This window comes from Lampetra fluviatilis, chromosome 9, assembly GCF_964198595.1.
Source record: "Lampetra fluviatilis chromosome 9, kcLamFluv1.1, whole genome shotgun sequence".
Taxonomy (NCBI): Eukaryota; Metazoa; Chordata; class Hyperoartia; order Petromyzontiformes; family Petromyzontidae; genus Lampetra; species Lampetra fluviatilis.
In genome coordinates, this window is record NC_136283.1 from 4,614,128 (window position 1) to 4,632,806 (window position 18,679).

Genomic DNA, 18,679 nt, shown 5'->3' on the forward strand with positions numbered 1-18,679 from the left:
GGGGCAGTGACGATGACGCGGTGGCCCCCACCCCCTATCCCCTGCCCCCCACCCCCTACCCCAACACACCGATCCACTCACACAAAGGCATCGTCATCGTCATATTTTTTTTCTCAATAATTTTGTTTATTAAACAAACCCCTCCCCCCCCGCCCCAAATAAAGGACGCTATACGAGTAGTGGTATTTTATTCGAGGAGGATATAATTTTTTGAAAGTTGTATAAAATATTAACATTTAAATCCCCGGTTCCGTCGGTGACGCCTTCCAGGAAGTGACGTCGCCCTCCAGATTTCGCGCGTTTTTATTTCCCGCCATTTCGGATCCTCCATCCTCCTGCCGCCGCCGTCGCAGCTGAACGTCACCGCGCTCTCTTTATCTCGCTCCTCACGACGATTCACCGTCTTTAACTTAGCGTATCGGCTCTCCCGGACACACGACAAACGCACTCGCCAAAATGTTCGAGGCACGCATCCTGCAGGGCAACATCCTGAAGAAGGTTCTAGAGGCGCTCAAGGATCTGATCACGGAGGCGTGCTGGGACATCAGCTCGACCGGCGTCAGCCTGCAGTCCATGGACTCGTCGCACGTGTCCCTGGTGCAGCTCACCATGCGAAGCGACGGCTTCGACACCTACAGATGCGACCGCAATCTCGCCATGGGCATCAACCTCACCAGGTGCGAGAGACTAACGCGGGTGACGGTAACGACCGCGGCCCATCGTATTAACTAATACCAACAGCGATCGGCGCAACTCCCACCATTTGCATCAACAGTAATAGTTTCACTGTTAATTACAATTTATTTTCACAGGCAATAGCGATGTTAATCTGTAGACGCTGCTTGCAAACTGTAGACAAGTTTGTTGTGAATCGGGAGCAATAGCGGGTAGCTGTGACACTTATCGCCTCGAGGTGTCACTGTCGGAACAGTCCAGCAGTAGCATCACAATAGCACAACCCATGCCAAACTTAGCTAAGACAATCACTTGGTAGACCTCCGTCAATACCCAGCACCAACTTGACAAGCCCCAGCACCAACATCACCAGTAGGATCAGACGAATACTTCATGGACTTGGCGTGAACCATGTTGCTACGAGCTCTAAAATCTTTAAACAGTTTGCCGAGGTTAAGTTAAAACTAGTCTCCCATCACAGCTATGCTCCATGACCGCACATAACAGTACTTTGCGTGTGCATCCTGTACGCCAGTATGTGTATGATTACGTATGTAAGTACAACGGCTTTGTAAAGTAAAATACTGTATAGTCTTCGGGGCGCAAGGGTTTGTACTTCACAAGAGCAATAGTATTTGTAAGAGCCATTGCTAGTCAACGTAAGGAGTTTATTATTGTGAGTGAATAATGTTTGTACGTGGTAACCACGTGTACTCTCACGTCTGACCACCTGCTGTGTTTAAGGGCTGCTCACAACTTCTCCCCTTCGTCTATTAACCGTTCGAAGTTACATAAAAGGCTAGTTTGATGTTACCTTTGACGTATTTTGTTATTGTTGTTGCTGTGTTGTAATAACTGTGAGCAAATAAATAAATAACCGCGGTGCGAGTGACAGCCGCTTTGGCGCGAAATTGAGGCCCGGGGCCCGCGCTTATTGTATCACGAGCACTTCGCAGGCTTCTCTCTAGCTTTTGTCTTTGTTCACCTTACAGTAGAGGCTTCATAAAAGCTTACTGCGTGTCCTGTATTTGGTTATAAGCAAACGCAACGGCACGTTTTTGTGTTAATTGTACAACAACTCTATTAGTTTAGTGAGTGGTTATCACCCGATGAGTGTGGTTGCCACCAAAACGAGTGTGGACCACTCATCCATTGACGATACCAGAGGTGTGGACTCGAGTCATGTGACTTGGACTCGAGTCAGACTCGAGTCATGAATTTGATGACTTGCGACTCGACTTGGACTTGCATAACAATGACTTTGTCCCACCTATGAGATGTGGACTCGAGTCATGTGACTTGGACTCGAGTCAGACTCGAGTCATGAATTTGATGACTTGCGACTCGACTTGGACTTGCATAACAATGACTTTGTCCCACCTATGGACGATACACCAAATTTTATATTCGAGTGCTTTATTTGTATCGGGTTCCTGGGATTGTGCCACCGTGGAAATGTGAGCGTGTGTCTTGCCCTTCCTAATCTCTTGTCGTCACCCCTCCTGCAGCATGTCCAAAATCCTCAAGTGTGCCGGCAACGACGATATGATCACCCTGAGGGCCGAGGACAATGCGGACATACTCACCCTGGTGTTCGAGGCCCAAAGTGAGTTGCACATTGACATGACACGTGTTGACGTGACTGACAGACGCATGGTTTGTTGTTCACTTCCCGTCACCTCTGATGAGCACGGTTCGAAACAAGTTCAGCATACTCTTAGGTTTTTTCGGTAAAGTAAAAAAAACCTAAGAGTAGGAATCCTTGCAGTCACGAAAGCTTCAAATCTAGAAGTTCAGCATACATACGTACAGCATGAGACCCAAGTGTATGCATTTGACAGAACATCCCTAGCAGACTCCCATTGATAGGATACTTCTAATTAGCATACATTGACAAGACACACCTCTCATCATCTGGTTGGGCACCGTCTAGAGCAGGGGTCGGCAACCAAAATAACAAGAAGAGCCATTTCTTTCCAATTCGGTACAAAATTCAGTATTTCAAGAGCCGCAATGCATCTGAGTACATACTGTACTCACGTACATATCGTCAAGAAGCAGCCCGTAAAGAGCCGCATGCGGCTCCGGAGCCGTAGGTTGCCGACCCCTGGTCTAGAGTCTAGACGACGGCTCTTGCGTTGACAGGACGCCTCTAGTGGACAGACAAAAAAAACGTCTCTTGTAGAATTACTTTAATAGGATACCCTAGTGGACACGCATCGATAGGACAGCCACCATTGGACAAACGTCATGCCCACCCCTAGTGGACGTTTATAGGCGTGGCATTTCGAGTGGATTCGCATTGCTAGAACACCTCGAGTCAGCCGATATTAACACACCGAGCGATGGGCACACGAGTAATATATCACGAGTATAAATCTAATAAATTATTAAATTGGGTGCCACGGTGGCGCGACATGTTAACTACCTCGCCTGGTGTACAGGAGGTCGTGGGTTGATCCCAACCCTGACAACCTTTAGTTTGCATTTGGAGTTTGCATTTTCTCCCCGTGGTTGTATTGTGATGTCACATTGGGATATGTATTTGAATTGATGCTTTTTCTTTTGGGGGTATTATAGATAATTAATTTCCTCTTTTTTATTTCAGATCATGAGAAGGTGTCTGATTATGAGATGAAGTTGATGGACCTCGATGTAGAGCAACTGGGAATTCCCGTAAGTTGATTTCATGGTGTCATATTGAAATGTAGAAATGTTTTTTTCTTGGTAACAGTCGTCTATGTATTCTTATTAACAGTACAATTCTGTTTTTTTTATTCACTTGAATATTTTTTCAAATGTGTCTGTCCACACGTCTGGTGTTCAACAGGAACAGGATTACAGCGCCGTTGTGAAGATGCCATCTGGGGAATTTTCCCGGATATGCCGAGACCTGAGCCAGATTGGTGACTCCGTTGTCATCTGCTGCACCAAAGACGGTGTAAAGTTTTCAGCCAGCGGCGAGTTGGGCACTGGCAATATCAAACTTTCACAGACCAGCGGTGCTGAAAAGGAAGAGGAGGCTGTAAGTGTTTGTGGCCTGTCTACCTACACATTCGTCAAAACAAATCCTGGTTCTCTTGACACGTGTTTGATATAGTAATAGGTTTTTACCCTTTCAACTGGTACAAAAACCGATACCTTTATACATGGAGACTAGGCTCTAAGAAAAAGCTGTCTCGGGTGTGGACCAATCAACTTCAAGGACAGTGCATATCATTATCAGAGTTGTTTCTTTTTGTTTGCATTTTGACTGCTTGTGTTGTGGTCATTGCAAACATGATCCCCTGTATAAAGGTATCAGTTTTTGTACCAGTTGAAAGGGTAAAAACCTATTACTATATTTTGCCACTGGTAAAGGAGATGTCTCAACGTGTTTGATATTTTAGCTTTTTTTTATATATTTACCTTGCTGTATTAAATTTACAAGTGTTACAGTCAAATGAAAGTTTTTTTTCCTACCAGGTAACGATAGAAATGAGTGAAGCCGTGCAGCTGACGTTCGCCCTTCGCTACCTGAACTTCTTCACCAAGGCCACCCCACTGTCACCCACTGTTACACTCCGGATGTCTGCCGATGTCCCGCTCGGTAAGTAAATGAGGTCTTGTGCATTACCAAGTCATCTACTCTGCACGATACTTCTTTCCACCTGGACTTGAATTTCCAAAGACCAATAATTATACTCTGCTTATAATGCTGTCAATGTGTCATCGTTGAATGTGTATTTACAAAAAGATTTTCTCAATGTCATTCATTTCATATAAAATGAGAAGGCACTAAAATGGGTAATGTTATGCTTGTTAAATATAACTGATACAGAATTGTTTATAAAGTCTGCAATGGATATAAAGTGTACCTTTCCCATTAACTTTTTTGCAGTTGTGGAATATGGCATCGCAGACATGGGCCACATCAAGTACTATCTGGCACCCAAGATTGAGGATGAAGAGGCTGCATAAGTTATCTGTATGCAGCGTTAATGCATTGGCTACTATAGCCGCTTATAGTTGAGTGGGCCATGGGGACGAGAGGGAGATGCAGTTAATTGAAGGCATAGATAATATGAAGTTATTTAACCCGGCAATTATTGTATCCATGTGCACAATTGTGTTTTCTTTGAAAAGCCCACACAAGCAAGGACACGCACAATTGTCTCCACCCCCTTTACACTGTCCCATGGGTTACGTTGTTTAAAAATACAATGACAATGCAATCTATTGTCAAAGCAGGAATGTATCATGCTTTGTTGCATGCTGCAAAATGTCACCGTTTAATAGTCCAGCCCTTACTGATAAAATAAGAAAAAGGCCATGTCTACACTTTGGGGAATGTCGATATGCCTGGTATCAAAACCATATACATTTTTTTTTAGTAAGATGAACCTTCATTGTGGATTTATTATGCTCAATTGTGAAGGTAGTTTTTGGTAATTCTTGAAAGCTTGTTAGTCTGAAGGTTATACCTTTAAATTGTCGACATAAAGCGTTGTTAATATACACAAATTAATAAACTCTGAAAAGTAAGCTTGTAATTCCCAAATACTACCTTACATTTGTGTCCATCCTTTTGTATTACTGTTGTAGACCTGTCGTGTTTACAAGCTGAATAAACTTGTGAACTACAAAGTTGTGCTTTCTGCAACATTTTATTTTCACAGCCATTTTAACACATAAGCATACGTACATAATTTGTGGATACATCTTGAACACTTGTTTTTGAGATGTGCTACAGTTATAAAATGTGGATTACTATGTGGTTAATATTGGAATGGACTATGTTAACATGGACCTCTCAAAGCTGGTCTTTTTACTTTTCTCAGTTTAATGAAATTCCCAAGCCAATGAAAATACATTAATACTTTTTGACAATAATTTGGGCTGAATTTTTCATGCACGGGCAATGGCCTCAAGTCTTAATTGGGTCACTCAAACTACTAGTTTACTGTGTAACGTTTGAGCTCATTGTAAAGCTACACTAAGTGTGTTTCGTTCCTGTATTTAATGGAGTACAAGTGACATGGCGTTAAAGGTAAAATGTGATGACCGCTTCCTGGGATTATATGTAATGTACACAAAGTTTGGAACTGGTCTTGGATTTGGCCCAGACCTGGCCTCTATTTTACTTTAAAGTTGATGCTGAAATATCAATACAGTATGTACACAAGTAAAAAAATAACCATAAAAACAGGCAAATACTTTACAATTTTGCAAGTTACGGTACCATTTAAAATACTGCTGGATTTAAGCAACAGCTCCGAAGGGGCCATTTTAAGGTTACATTTTTTAATTGAATTGTTTAAATAAGGAATCAATATAAGCACTCGGGCAGTCCGTATTCTTTTGTCACCCAGTTTGGGGCCTGCTCGGTCAAGTGCGTCAGTGGCCAGGTGCACTGATCTTACTGAATACCCTTAAACAACAGCGGACTCGTTAAGACGGGCCTGCTGCTATTATTCTAGGGTCTCCTTCAGAAAAACCATTGATTTTAAAAAAAAATTGCTTTCAACTGTGGTCCAGTGGGTGCAGAGAAGAGCACTTCTGTCCCAAAACGTTCATTCTGTGCACCGGCTTTTATTTGGAGCTTGGTTTATAATACATTGATACAAACATGTGCTGTTCTGTCAATGGATAACAGAGCGTATCTGGGCCCCAATGGAGAGAGCTTGAAGTGGTGTATGCATTGGTATTTGATGGGTCCGGCAACCTATAGCTCTGTAGCCGCATGCAGCTCTTTAAAGACCGATTCGTGACATTATTAAGAGCCACCGTCTCATTCACCACATGCATTGTGGCTCTTGAAACATTGAGGTTTGTTTTACTGAATTTGAAATAATGTCTCTTGTTAATTTCTTTGCTGACCCCTGCTCTATGATAAGAATGGGCTCGGGTCTTCAGACCAAAAATACTGCCTAGAACATCAGCGGGTGGTGCTGGTGCCAGACTTGAGCATCAGCCGTTCTTGGTCTGGGAGAAGCTGATCTGTGCGTAGATGGTGCGTGGTAATGGCTGGGGCTTCGTGACCACTGGTCTGGTCAGGTCCAAGGCTGCATATGTCACATCGCACGGCACCAGTTCCTCCGCCTAGGGAAAAATAACATACTTTTATGATATGCAATCCATTGTACTTTATACAGATTATATTTACGCATCAGAGTAAATGTTTATTATTGACAGCGTGTCATGCAATGGGGATCATTTCAACACTTTGTCAATCCACCGCTGAATGACTCCCCATGCCGTGTGACTCATGGGGGAGACACTATACTTCTAAATTTGAAGCTTTCGTGACTGCAAGAATTCATATTCGTAGGTTTTTTTCGGTAAAGTCACGTAGGTAAAAAATAATAATAATGAAAATAACTAAATGAAATCAATTATTATTTTATTATTATTATATACATACGTGACTTAACCGAAAAAACCTACGAGTATAGGCACTATACTGTATTATGTACTATTCCAACACACTTTTAACATCTGCAGTGGATTCAGGAACATGCAATCGTTTAAAATAAAAACAGACAGTCTATGATTCCTTCATTACACGCGTGCCTCTTGATGTGTCATTTGCAGGTAAAGCGATTGTGAGGTTTCCTCACCGAGATGGGCCGTGGCTCTGGAGGCAAGTCTGCAGAGTGGGAGGTGGAGGGTTCTGGCAGCGTACACACACTGCTTCTGGCCACTGACGCTGTGAAATCACAGACACACAAAGCACACATATGCATCATGCTTTCACGTGGGTGATCTGTACGTACCGTATTGTTCCACAATATTGAGTGGATTTAAAAATCAAATCGGCCGACTACATTTTGAAGTTGAACATCGTGTTAAGTACAATTCAAGCTGCATATTTTGCAGTGACGGATATTGTGTCAGTTTTCTCATTTTATACTTTTTTGTCTTTTTACTTTCAATTGTGCTCATGGCACCATGTCATGTGACAAAGTATCAATTCACATCTTGCGTAGAGCAGTGCATCACCCTCTGCTGTGTTAGTGAATGGCCCATTATCACAGAACTACTTATGAGTTCCCTTGCAGTGAACATTTTATCCACATACAAGGGGGCATACTTTCCCACATGTACTGCTATCGAGTCGTGTTTATACCAGTGAAATTGATATTTTTAGCATAGCAATAAAATGGATATCTTATTTTTTTATATTTAAGCCAAAAATGTAATGGGAACCCACATTTATTGTACTGCCACGTTTAGATAAGCTCCTCCCCCCTCCCCTTAACCAGTATTTAAGATCGTTTCTCTTGGATTTCTCTTCACTTGATACAGTAAATTTAGCTGTGGCAGTCCCACCTGAAGACGGAGACTTGTGTTGCCTCCGAAACGTCGTGATTTTATTTTTATTTTATTCTTTTTTACCTACGTGACTTTACCGAAAAAACATAAGAGTATGAATCCTTGCAGTCACGAAAGCTTCAAATCTAGAACACATTTATTGTGATGGAGTTTTTTTTTAGTTGTTAAATCATTGGTGATGGCCATCTAAGAACCTAGTTTTTTACACCGGTGACTCCAATAATTTGAACCAAGAATCTTCAAGGTGATGGCACAAGGCTCTAACCCCTGAGTCAGCAAGCCACCTGAAATGTGTATAGTAATTGTGTACCTCTGTTTTCTGCAAATTTGTCTTGCAGGGTTTTGATAACCTTGGCACTGTTTGTGCAGGCTTGATGGTCACTCGCTGTGCAGCCGTTCACTTTTGAGTGGCTCCTGTCAAGACTGAAACACAAATCAATGGGAATAACTCGATTAGAAGAACATAAACCGGTGTGCAAATATTAATGTTTGTGATAATGGCACCATGACATGCGCTGGATTGAGTCATACCTGCATTTGCAGTCTTGAAAGCTTCTGGGTGCTGCAATAAATCATGCAAAAGAATCCTTAAATATTTGAAACTATTGTCATGTACACTCATAATGTTTTAGACAATAATACAATACTATGATGTGGAATAGTATTATTTAGATATGCAGGGTTAATAAGAAATATTAAAATATGAAGAAGAAATTATCAGCAAAACAGTATAGTTTGGATTACAAATGAATAAAACTGCTGTCTATTGGGCAATTTCTGGAAAGATAATTATGATATTTAAAAAGGTTGCAAATTCTGAGAAACACTCACAAATAACAAATTTGGAGATAGCAGCTGGAAACACAAAGCAATAAATTACCAGTTCGGTGACAGATCCATTATACCCTTGTACAATTAAACAGTACTTACGATACAAAAATAGAGTGAATCAGCATAGCTGCTAAAAAGGAAAATAACGCATCGTATTTTTAATGTTAATGTGACCTGGACCTGCAGACGTGGAGCGGTGCTTCCTGGTCCTGTGTCGGTGCAGGATGATGGACAGAAACAGCAGAAGGCTAATGAGTCCCAGACAGCTGACTGCCACCGTCAGAATATAGAGCTCTGCACAGGAAAAGGAGACGGCATGCTGAAAAGTAGACGTTTTATCTTTTTTTCTTCAGGTCGTGCTATTGGTGTCATGTCCTGCAATAAAGTATCAAGTTGTGATCTATTATTTTTTCTACCTACGTGACTTTACCAAAAGAACCAAAGAGTATGGATTCCTGCAGTCACGAAAGCTTAAAATCAAGAATCAATTTGGATATTTTGCAGAGTTATTCAACCAGTTCACGTTAGAAAGCAGCCCACAGCAGTGGATATCACAGAGTCAGACATTGTGCCGAACAACACGTGGTGCTACCCAAAAATGCATTAGATAACTTTTTGTGCGTCATTGTACTTTTCATAAAAAGGCCAGACAACAAATAATAAAAACAGACAAAGTTTCGCTCTTGGCAACAGTTTTCCCCATGGGTGATTACAATTGAGATGTGAGGCGTCTGGAAGTAGCAGATGTTGGGCACACCTTGCGAGATAGACATTGGCACCCCTTCATTGAAGACCATTTCCTCAATGGAGCTGGGTCCTTTGGTTGACGGAGTCTCCGGGTGAGGATAGATGTTGGAGTCTGGTCTCAGGACTGTCAGTAAAGTGGATTGAACACAGAATGCAATCAGTATGTTGGCTTTATCGTGCACATTTATCAGGAAGTCATTTTTAAAGGAATAATTTCGAGAGTGGAGAAGGTACGTAACTAGTAGCCGAGAAGTCACAGCTGACCCAGACAGACCCTGCTGAAATTAAACTCTGCGCATACTCTCCCAACCGTACAGATTCTGTTCTAGTTATTTTATATCATGTTGAAGTATAAGCTCAGAATCATATGATGCAATGCTCCCAATTCAATGGTTTATCACGATTTAATAGTCGATGATTTTGTCTTTATCTGATCATCTTGTTTTAATTGTTTCCCGTTCGGTCAGTCTCGTTTGTGGTTTTATCCACTCTGGCAAAAGTTTAACATTAGCATTTTGTTTGTATATCATTTTAATTCATCGTAAATAATTGATTCTCACGTGCACAGTTCATTGCACGCAAGAATGTATTATAATTCATGGATGTAGCATTCAATGCCTACTACTACAGGCAGAGAGTTATGGGACAACTTTTTGTGAATCAAAGTCAAAAATTCCACATTGAAATGAGAAAGGAAAACCTGTAATGTACATGGAAGTATTGTTTCATAATCCGATTCATATTGTCAGTTGTATGTAATAAAGAAATTATGCAGCAAATTCTTTACGTAAATATATATACTGCCTTTGCCATACCTGTATTCCATACGATATTTATTTTAAAAATAAAGTCTCTTTGCCACTCCCCTTCTGGAAGAAGGCCTCCACCCACAGCGTGTAGATCATGGGAGTTGTTTGAACCGTACTTCACCACCATGATCGGTGCGGGTTGGTGAAGAGGGGGGGGGGGGTCTAGGACCGGTTAAGATATCACCCGCAGCTGATGTGGGCCCTGGCTGGCCTTCGAACTCGTGCGGCACGCGGTTCATTGTCCGGCACGCGTGAACCGTCGCACTGCGGCAGCGTCCTTCGTTAATTTTCAGAGGTTGGGCCACTTTCGCCGACAGGACATCATCGGTGTCAGGGCCGCCACACCGCCTGCTCACGGTCCTTGCAATGAAGAACGCTGCACTACTGCTCCCCCCCCCCCCACAATCTAGTTTTCATTGTACAGTGTATCATTTCCACAGGATATATGCTTTACAAAAAAAGCTGTGAATCACCCCATTGATTGTAAAAGTAATGTGAGAGCATTCCTTTTGGCAGCTCTAGAGCAAGCGGGTATTTCGCTTGTGAGTCACTCATCCGCCTCGTGCTCAACAACACTTTGAATGGACAGCATTTCATCGCTGTGCGTAAGGATGACCAGATCCCTGCTATGACACAATTGAGGCTATTGGCCCGAAACCCCCCATGACATGCAGATACATCTTAAATTCATGCAAGCTGCAGTAGCAATTGCACGTCTGATTCGTAATACTGTACGCGAATTAAATTGCACAAATACGTTTTGTGTTGAAGTCTCTCAAGCTGCAAGGTACATCGAGCGTTAGTCCTCATGGCTCCGTTTATACATTATAATTATACTACGGGCTTTAACATGGACGACTGCTCATCAGAAGTGGCAAAACAAAAATCTTAAAATATACCAATGAGATACAGTAATATCGATTGACAAAGGTTGGCATCCTAAGGGACAAGATACACTTGGGCAATTTCAGGAAAATCGTTGCCAGCATTCATCACTGGCAAATGGGTACTGCACCACTCTCTCGTTTAAAATTTGCGTTTCCAAAATCTGGACAAATCTGATTGCAACCCTCCCCCTCGCAATACATTTGGACAGCAACGTCCAAAACGATTAGCAAAGATCACGCGATGACTCAAAAGTTGTGTGCTTTGCAAACCGAACATTTTTCATGAAGCACAACCTCCGTTTCCATTGGTTAGACACAAATCTATTCGTTGTGCCATTGCGGTACCATGTTGCCACAGTTCCCCACAACAAAACACGCATTTCAGGTGACATCTGTGCCAGTGACGACATTTGCCCCCTCGCACAACACGGCCTTAAAAATGCGCTCACTGGTGCACCATCAAACGCGTTCACCTCTGAGTTTCACCTCTGCCGAGGCATTTAGAACCTCGTCTTCCCAGCCGCTCGTGGCCACGCATCGATATGTCCCCACGTCAGCTCGCACTGCCGGGGAGAGGCTCAGCGACAACGCGAGGAGCGATGGGTCCCAACTCAAGTCCAGGCCACCAGTTCTCTGCCTCTCTCGAAACTCCTCGGCGACTTTGAGTTTTCCTCGCCGGTCTCGACGTGCAATCTCCACCTCTGACCCATCGACGCCTGCCAGCAGCCACTGTACGACCAGCTCATGAGAGTGATCGACGGGCCGAGCTGTGGCCGGGTTCACTTGCTTGGATACTTCAAGCCTTGTTGAGATTCCACGAGTTGGGCTTGCGTGTTCTGGCGGCGGTGGTGGTGGTGTGGTGGTTTTTGTTGTTGTTGTTGTTGTAAAGGTGGTTTGAGTGGGAATGACCATGAGTTTATCATGGGTTTCAGTTGTTTTTTGGGGTGTTAAATGGCCTGGAGTTTTAATGAGTGGTTTCTTGTGGTCGGAGCCTTTTCTCTCAGGGACTTGTCGCGTGAGCTGCTTCTTGTCTGGATGTGCATGTGCAGGGGGCTTTGGTTTTAATTGTCCAGTCTTATTTGTGTTGTCTGTGCGATTTAATCGCCCCAGATTTGAATCGGCTGCTTTAACCATCGTCAAGACATTTCCAATCGTCGTTCTCTGGCGTGAACTCACCTGAGTAGGCTGCACCGGCTCCAAAATGTTGTCACTGGTTCCAGTAAGGACGTGCATTTCTTTAGTTGGCTCATATTCCGTTACGTCTTTGACATCCGTTTCGCCCAAGGTGACCTCCAGCGGTGGATTTTGTAAAGGTGTTTTCAAGGTGGCATGAGCTTGAGCAGTGATTTTATGACCCGGTTTGTTTCCATGTTCTTGTGGCTTATTTGTCCTCGTTCCTTTCTGCGTTGCTCGAGAGCGGCCAAGATTCGTGCTGCCTAACCTCGAATTGTTCTGGTGAATTGTGTCAGTGGCAACGCTTTCTGTGGACTTTTCAGCGCTTGATATTCTTCTCACTGGTTTAGTGTGGTCTTTGGTAAGACGAGACGATGCCGCTTGTTGGTCTGGGTCATGCTGCGATGTTGTGTTCCGGTTTTGGACCTTCACAGCTGGAGATTGTGTTGACTTAGAGGGCAGGGAAGCCTTTTCGTTTGTTTGATGTTGGCCGATTCGCTGGGTTTGTGTCTCCGAGCTATGCTCTGCTGTTTTAACTGGTCCCTTGTGTTTTGGTTTTTCACTGTTTGGCTTTGTTTGATTGTGATGTTGATTTGCAATCAGAGCAGTTTGCTTTGGTTGGCTCAGTCTTGGTGTTTTTTCAAACTTCGTCAATCTGGGGTTCTTCGCGGGCAGTTTAGGTGATCCTGGTCTTGCCCCTTGTTCAACCTTCTTAGCAGCCTGGCTGGATGTCTGGTTCGATTGCTTTGATCTGTAAGTCAGTGTAAGTGACTTGGTCCGATTTTCCGGCATTTTCTTGCGAACCCCAACCACCGAAGTAGTGCGTGAAGCAGAATGCAGCAGCGTTGCGTTTGAAACGTCCACAGCTTTGTTCGCGGGCTTCCCTTGTTTGCGTTCCTTGCCGTGTTCCGCGAGTTTGGTTTTATCCAAATTCTGGTCATCCTCCGTCGAGTTGTCGAGAGTTTTAGAGATCAACCGAGGTATCTTAGCGTTCGGTGTCTTAGCTCGCCTTGTCCTGGCTCTGCCAAGCATTGGTTTAAGCTGCGATGCTCTTGCGGGGCTTTTTGCGGCATCTCCTTGGAGTCCCGTTGGTGGAGACTCGCCGGTCAAAATCTCCAAGTCTCTTTGTTCAGAAGGTGGCGGCCTTCGACTTTCAACCGGAGTGGGATTTGCAGTGCCGTCGATGCCTTTCGCTTGGACATTGGGTGGGGTCTCGTTCTTAGTTTTGCTGCTCGGCTTCGACTGGCTTTGAGCCTTGTGAGATGACGCGGTAGAGTAATTCACCGCCCGGCTAAGGTCCGGATGATTTCTGTCGCTCGGAGCACGAAGGTCTGGCGTTACTGGCGTGCTTGGTTTCACTGAACAAACAATCCAGACCGTCTCGCCTTCCATGTGGACACTAGCTTGTGGTTGCGCTATTACATGCACCGCCAGAGCATTGCACGAGCCTGGGAGTGGTGAAACAAGCCATCAAATGCACGCTTTAACGGAGTAAACACAAGTACAATGGTGCATTGATAAATGAGAGTGCAACACGGAAAATGGAACAAGACGGAAACGTTCGCTATAATGTGTTGAGAAGTGCAAGCTTGGATATATATTGGAGAGAGAAAGAGAAACTCATGGAATAGAGAGGATATGCAAATTTGAGGGATCATATTGACTTTTGAGCAAAATTAGGGCTTGGGTAGGATACATTGCTGTTGACCAGTATAAAGGGATCTTATCTTATATTTAAATTTGTAGCGCCTTATTCCAAGGTGCTTTACAGCAAATATAAAATTGTACATGAGATGATAGTGGTTGAGATAAAGAGTGCATGGTTATTAATAGTGGTGGTGTAGTAACGGTGACGGTTACGCGAGCAGGTGGGAGAGGTTGAGGAGGGGTTGGGATGATGCTCGGTGGGCAAGACTGGTGATGGAACAGCAGCCAAATGAGGGAATGCTTCTGAGAGAAATGTGAGGGATGGTGATTGGCTTGATCTAGCAGTGGATCCACGGCGGCCAATGACGATGACATTAACAAAGCATTGGCATTAAAAAAATACTCTACTGTCAAAGATTATCTGGGTTTTTTTTATTTAGTGATATTAAGTTACAGATTTATAGCAGCATGTGAAACGTCACTTCGTGTACTTTTAGAAATATAAACGTTGCGTACAAAAAACACAAAGATCGAAATGCCAAATGTGACGCACATCACATGCACAGCAACATTTGAAAAAATCCAACGAACTTTGATGTCAGCACCAATGTCCTAAAATGGTGTCACACACTGAGCCGAGGCAACGCTGTGAGAGTGAGGATTGTTTATACTTTTAATGGATTCTCTTCTTCTTAACGGTGAGAATTCTAGCTTCGCCGGCATTAATATAACACTTGCTCATTAAGCATGTAAGAAACAAAATGCAGCAACTTACCCAAACACAAGCAGAAGACGGCTGTCACCAAACCGTAGTCCATGTTCGACGTGATTGAGCTTCAGTGGCCAAAACTCGCGTCTTTCTCTCTCTCTCTGCTGCCTCTCGCGCCGTCACTTACTGAAGACGGTGCAGTCAATCCTTTTCTTTCTTTTTTTAAATTATTTTTTTTGTCCCCTTTCAGACTGGCTGGCTGGTCAAACTCCCGCTCCACCCTCCGTGTGGCTTCCCGTCTGAAAGTTTAAGGAAGCCTGGCTTCCTTTTCCCCAAACACGGCGTGCTCTTGTGCGGCACCATTGTTTGACGGCACCGCCGAGTTTGTCTGCTGACAATGCAGCCCAGAAGAATCCCACTGGGAGCGCGCGCGTGGGTTAGTCACGCACTCCGGTCACGCACTCGCAAGCCGTGCAAGCTCGCTCCGAGCACACTTGCTCGTTTGGTTTTCAAGGAGTTTTGTGAATGCTTTCATAGAGTTGCATTCTGCACCAATAGATAGTGTCGTCAGCCTGGCCTCCTTAACGATTTGGCTTTGGAATGTTTAAAAGCCCCCCCACCCAAACACCAGATCAGATTTTTTTTGTTTATCATAGAACATTGTGTTTTCCACGTTCATTTAAAATATTCGTATTATTCGTTTGCAGTAGTATATATGTTCGATATCTTATCGACCATCATTCTTGACATAATGAAATAATGCAAAAGAAACATTTAGTGTGTGTGATGTAATTCTTGATTAATTATTATGTCAACACTATCGGAGATAGAGAACGACTCAGAGGCACGAGGTGGGAGAGGCACGAGGCAGTGAATCGTAGCTACATTTCCCCGAAGCTCTGTGGTCCTGTATATATTAAGATGTTTTCTGCCAATTAATGAGTGTTTTTTTTGGTTACAAATTCGATTAAACTGTTGCTGGATAAGATAATTACAATACGTTATACTGTTCACCAATAAATGTGCATCTTTAAAACACACGCGGAAAACGAATATGATGGCACCGTGGTTAGCGCACTGCACTATTAACCCATCTAGACCTGAGGTTGATTCCTGGCCACAGCTAACATCAGTGAGTGGTGAGTGATATCTCTGAATTGTCATGAGCACCCCTTAACGAACCTGCACTGACCAGTGTGATGAAGTTATGCTAAAACAACCATCGCAATAAATGCATTTGTGATGAGACCTTTACCCAGCAGTGGCTTGTAAAGACTGTACATTATAGAAGAAGTTAACGCTGTCGTACTTGCACAGTAACTTTAAGGACGGGCAGCATATGAATACATCGCAAATGACAACTTCTCAGTCAGTTCTAAGAAATGCTGTACATTTAGTGGTTCGTGGAATCATAACACTGCAGTGATTCGAAGGCAAGGCAGAATGCTCGCGTTGACGTGTGTGTGTCTCGTTGTGCGATTGAACAATCGCGACCCTTTGACAACGCGTTGCCAGAGAACGTCTCAACGAGAACGTGGTTGGCTGTTGGAGGGCGCGATTATATATTTATTTATACTCCCTTGTTTATTGATTTGAAGCGCTGATGCCGTACGCCTGATGACAAGTCGACGACTGAAAAACCAATTTCCCTGATTGGAGAGAGCTAAGAGCCACGGCTATAAATAGATGCCCTTGGTGCTCGTCGCGAGAATGTGATGTTTTTTACACTTTTACTCATACCGAAGCAACGTCTTCTTAAAATAATTTGCAACTATATTACTAATGAATTGTTAATAAACAAATCCCCACATTAACCTTCATATAACGCATTTGTTTCTTTATTTATTCACGTTTTACAGCGCATGCTACAGTTCCAACAAACATACCGCTTGCCCCAAGTTACACGTCGCTTTCATCCTGAAGCACATCGTCTATTGGTGGAATATCACACAGGGTTGGCCAGTCTTTTCTTGTAATACACACAAGATGAGTTGGGAGAGTGGAGGGGGGAGGGCGAACATATGTTTTAAAGATGCAAATGAAATGAATTTGATGGAAAAGCTATTTTTGAAATTGTGGCTGTATTGTTATTGCGTTGCATTTCCAGACAGCCCTGAGACGTGGTGCGTGTGAGCCTCTCAAACAGCACAACGCGTGTTGGCATCATGCATGTACACGTGTGTTGAACGTCTTGCACGTGGGAAACCCGTGATAATCGCAGGTGTGGCTTCAAACGCTGACGTGAACTTTAATCTGATCGCGTAGCAAAATTTTACAAAAACAACTGTAGTGCAATCTAGATTTGAAGTTTTTCGTGACTGCAGGGATCCATACTCTTTGGTTCTTTTGGTAAAGTCACGTAGGCATAAATAAAATAAAATTAATTAATTAAATCACGACGTTTCGGGCGCAACACAAGCGTCCGTCATCAGGTGGGACAACCACAGCAAGAAACAATTGCTGAAGTGGTTGTCCCACCTGATGACGGACGCTTGTGTTGCGCCCGAAACGTCGTGATTTATTTTATTTTATTTATACCTACGTGACTTTACCGAAAGAAACAAACTGTAGTGCAATACACAAACCCACTTCCACGTCAATTTGTTTATTTATTTACCTGTTACAGAATAGCGCTCAAAGCGCATTATTAAAAAAAAAATCATATCTCGCACGTTAATCAGGATTCAGTCAAATGAGTAAACTTCTGTAATGAGACGACTTCAGAGGCACGACTGTAGAGGGTTTCTTATTTATTTCGCAATACTTTAACGACAGGGTCACGGAGTAACATTAACGCTGACCGACTTATAGCTCAGCCAACCATACGGCGACGCACAACTATTTAGCTGGCTGATTAAATAGTGACGACGGCGACGAAGACTGTATAGCTGGCTGGCTATGCAGCGACGACGACGACGGCGATGAAGAGATGGCAGCAATGACAGCCAGGACCCGAACCTCTACGACACCCCCGAACCCCTGGTCGCCTCTCCTTTATACTCACCAAGCCCCGCCCTTGGCCACGCCCCTCTTCTCCAACTCTCCCGCGGGTTCCAGGAGCTTCCATTTCGATCCCCTCTTTGACCCTTGGCCCAGTTATGCCCCAATTGTGGTCGCTCGCGTGTGTATCGTCCTATGCTGCACCCACACCCGTAGTTAACAACCATGGCCACTAGACGGCATACTGTCATTACACTTTTATGGAAGACTACCCGGCAATACTGGGGGTTTTAGGCTTTGGCTGCGAGATGGCCAGGTTACGGCTTTACAGCAAATGGACCACTTAGTCTATCTATGTGGTGCTAAGATGTTATCTCCTGGTATGCAGGCATTTCCTCTGGGTTCACCACTTTCCTCCCATATGCCAAACACTAATTATTGGAATTGGCTAAACAACCTCTATGCAGGACCTTCCTTAAATAACTCGTTGAAGCTTTCTTTGGATCAATAAAGGGAATTATGTGTGTTGATCTTATGAAATAAAGAAATAATTAGGCAAATCAATCCGTGGCCTGGAGTTAGGTTTGAGTGGTGAACGCACTGCGTTATGAACCTGGCGACCAGAGTTCAATTCCTCGTTAGGGTTAACATCAGTGGTGAGTGATATTTTGAAACTGGTCCAACCCACACTGACCAGCGTGGTGAAGTATGCTCAAACAACCTCTACCACTGACATGGTGTGGGAGTGAGACCTTCATCCATGAGTCGATTGAACAAAGGGGTTGTGAATAATTTACATTTTGGATGCATGCATTGAGATTATTTAGATTATTTTGCTGCGATAAATGTCCAAATGATAAGACACTTTGTTGAGCTATCATTCGCTTCTGAAAAATCAGCTAATACCTCAGTGGGCTTTCCGTGCTAGGATGGGGATGGTTTAGTTT

General features: G+C 43.6%; 2 protein-coding genes across 2 annotated transcripts; one reads left to right on the top strand and one right to left on the bottom strand.

Moving 5' to 3' along the window:
- The first annotated feature begins 294 nt into the window (after positions 1-294).
- Positions 295-5,292, top strand: PCNA (proliferating cell nuclear antigen). Its single transcript, XM_078859420.1, has 6 exons — positions 295-677; positions 2,184-2,281; positions 3,284-3,351; positions 3,506-3,700; positions 4,141-4,264; positions 4,556-5,292. The coding sequence occupies exons 1-6, from the start codon at positions 457-459 to the stop codon at positions 4,633-4,635; spliced, it is 786 nt and encodes a 261-aa protein (XP_078715546.1). The 5' UTR covers positions 295-456; the 3' UTR covers positions 4,636-5,292.
- An 83-nt stretch (positions 5,293-5,375) lies between these two features.
- VSTM4 (V-set and transmembrane domain containing 4) lies at positions 5,376-15,092 on the bottom strand. The gene is made up of 8 exons (XM_078859620.1): positions 14,859-15,092; positions 11,737-13,884; positions 9,578-9,691; positions 9,001-9,114; positions 8,521-8,551; positions 8,300-8,412; positions 7,275-7,363; positions 5,376-6,756 (listed from the first exon to the last, which is right to left on the bottom strand). Exons 1-8 carry the CDS (start codon positions 14,899-14,901, stop codon positions 6,625-6,627), a joined length of 2,784 nt encoding a protein of 927 aa, XP_078715746.1. The 5' UTR covers positions 14,902-15,092; the 3' UTR covers positions 5,376-6,624.
- Positions 15,093-18,679: the final 3,587 nt, after the last annotated feature.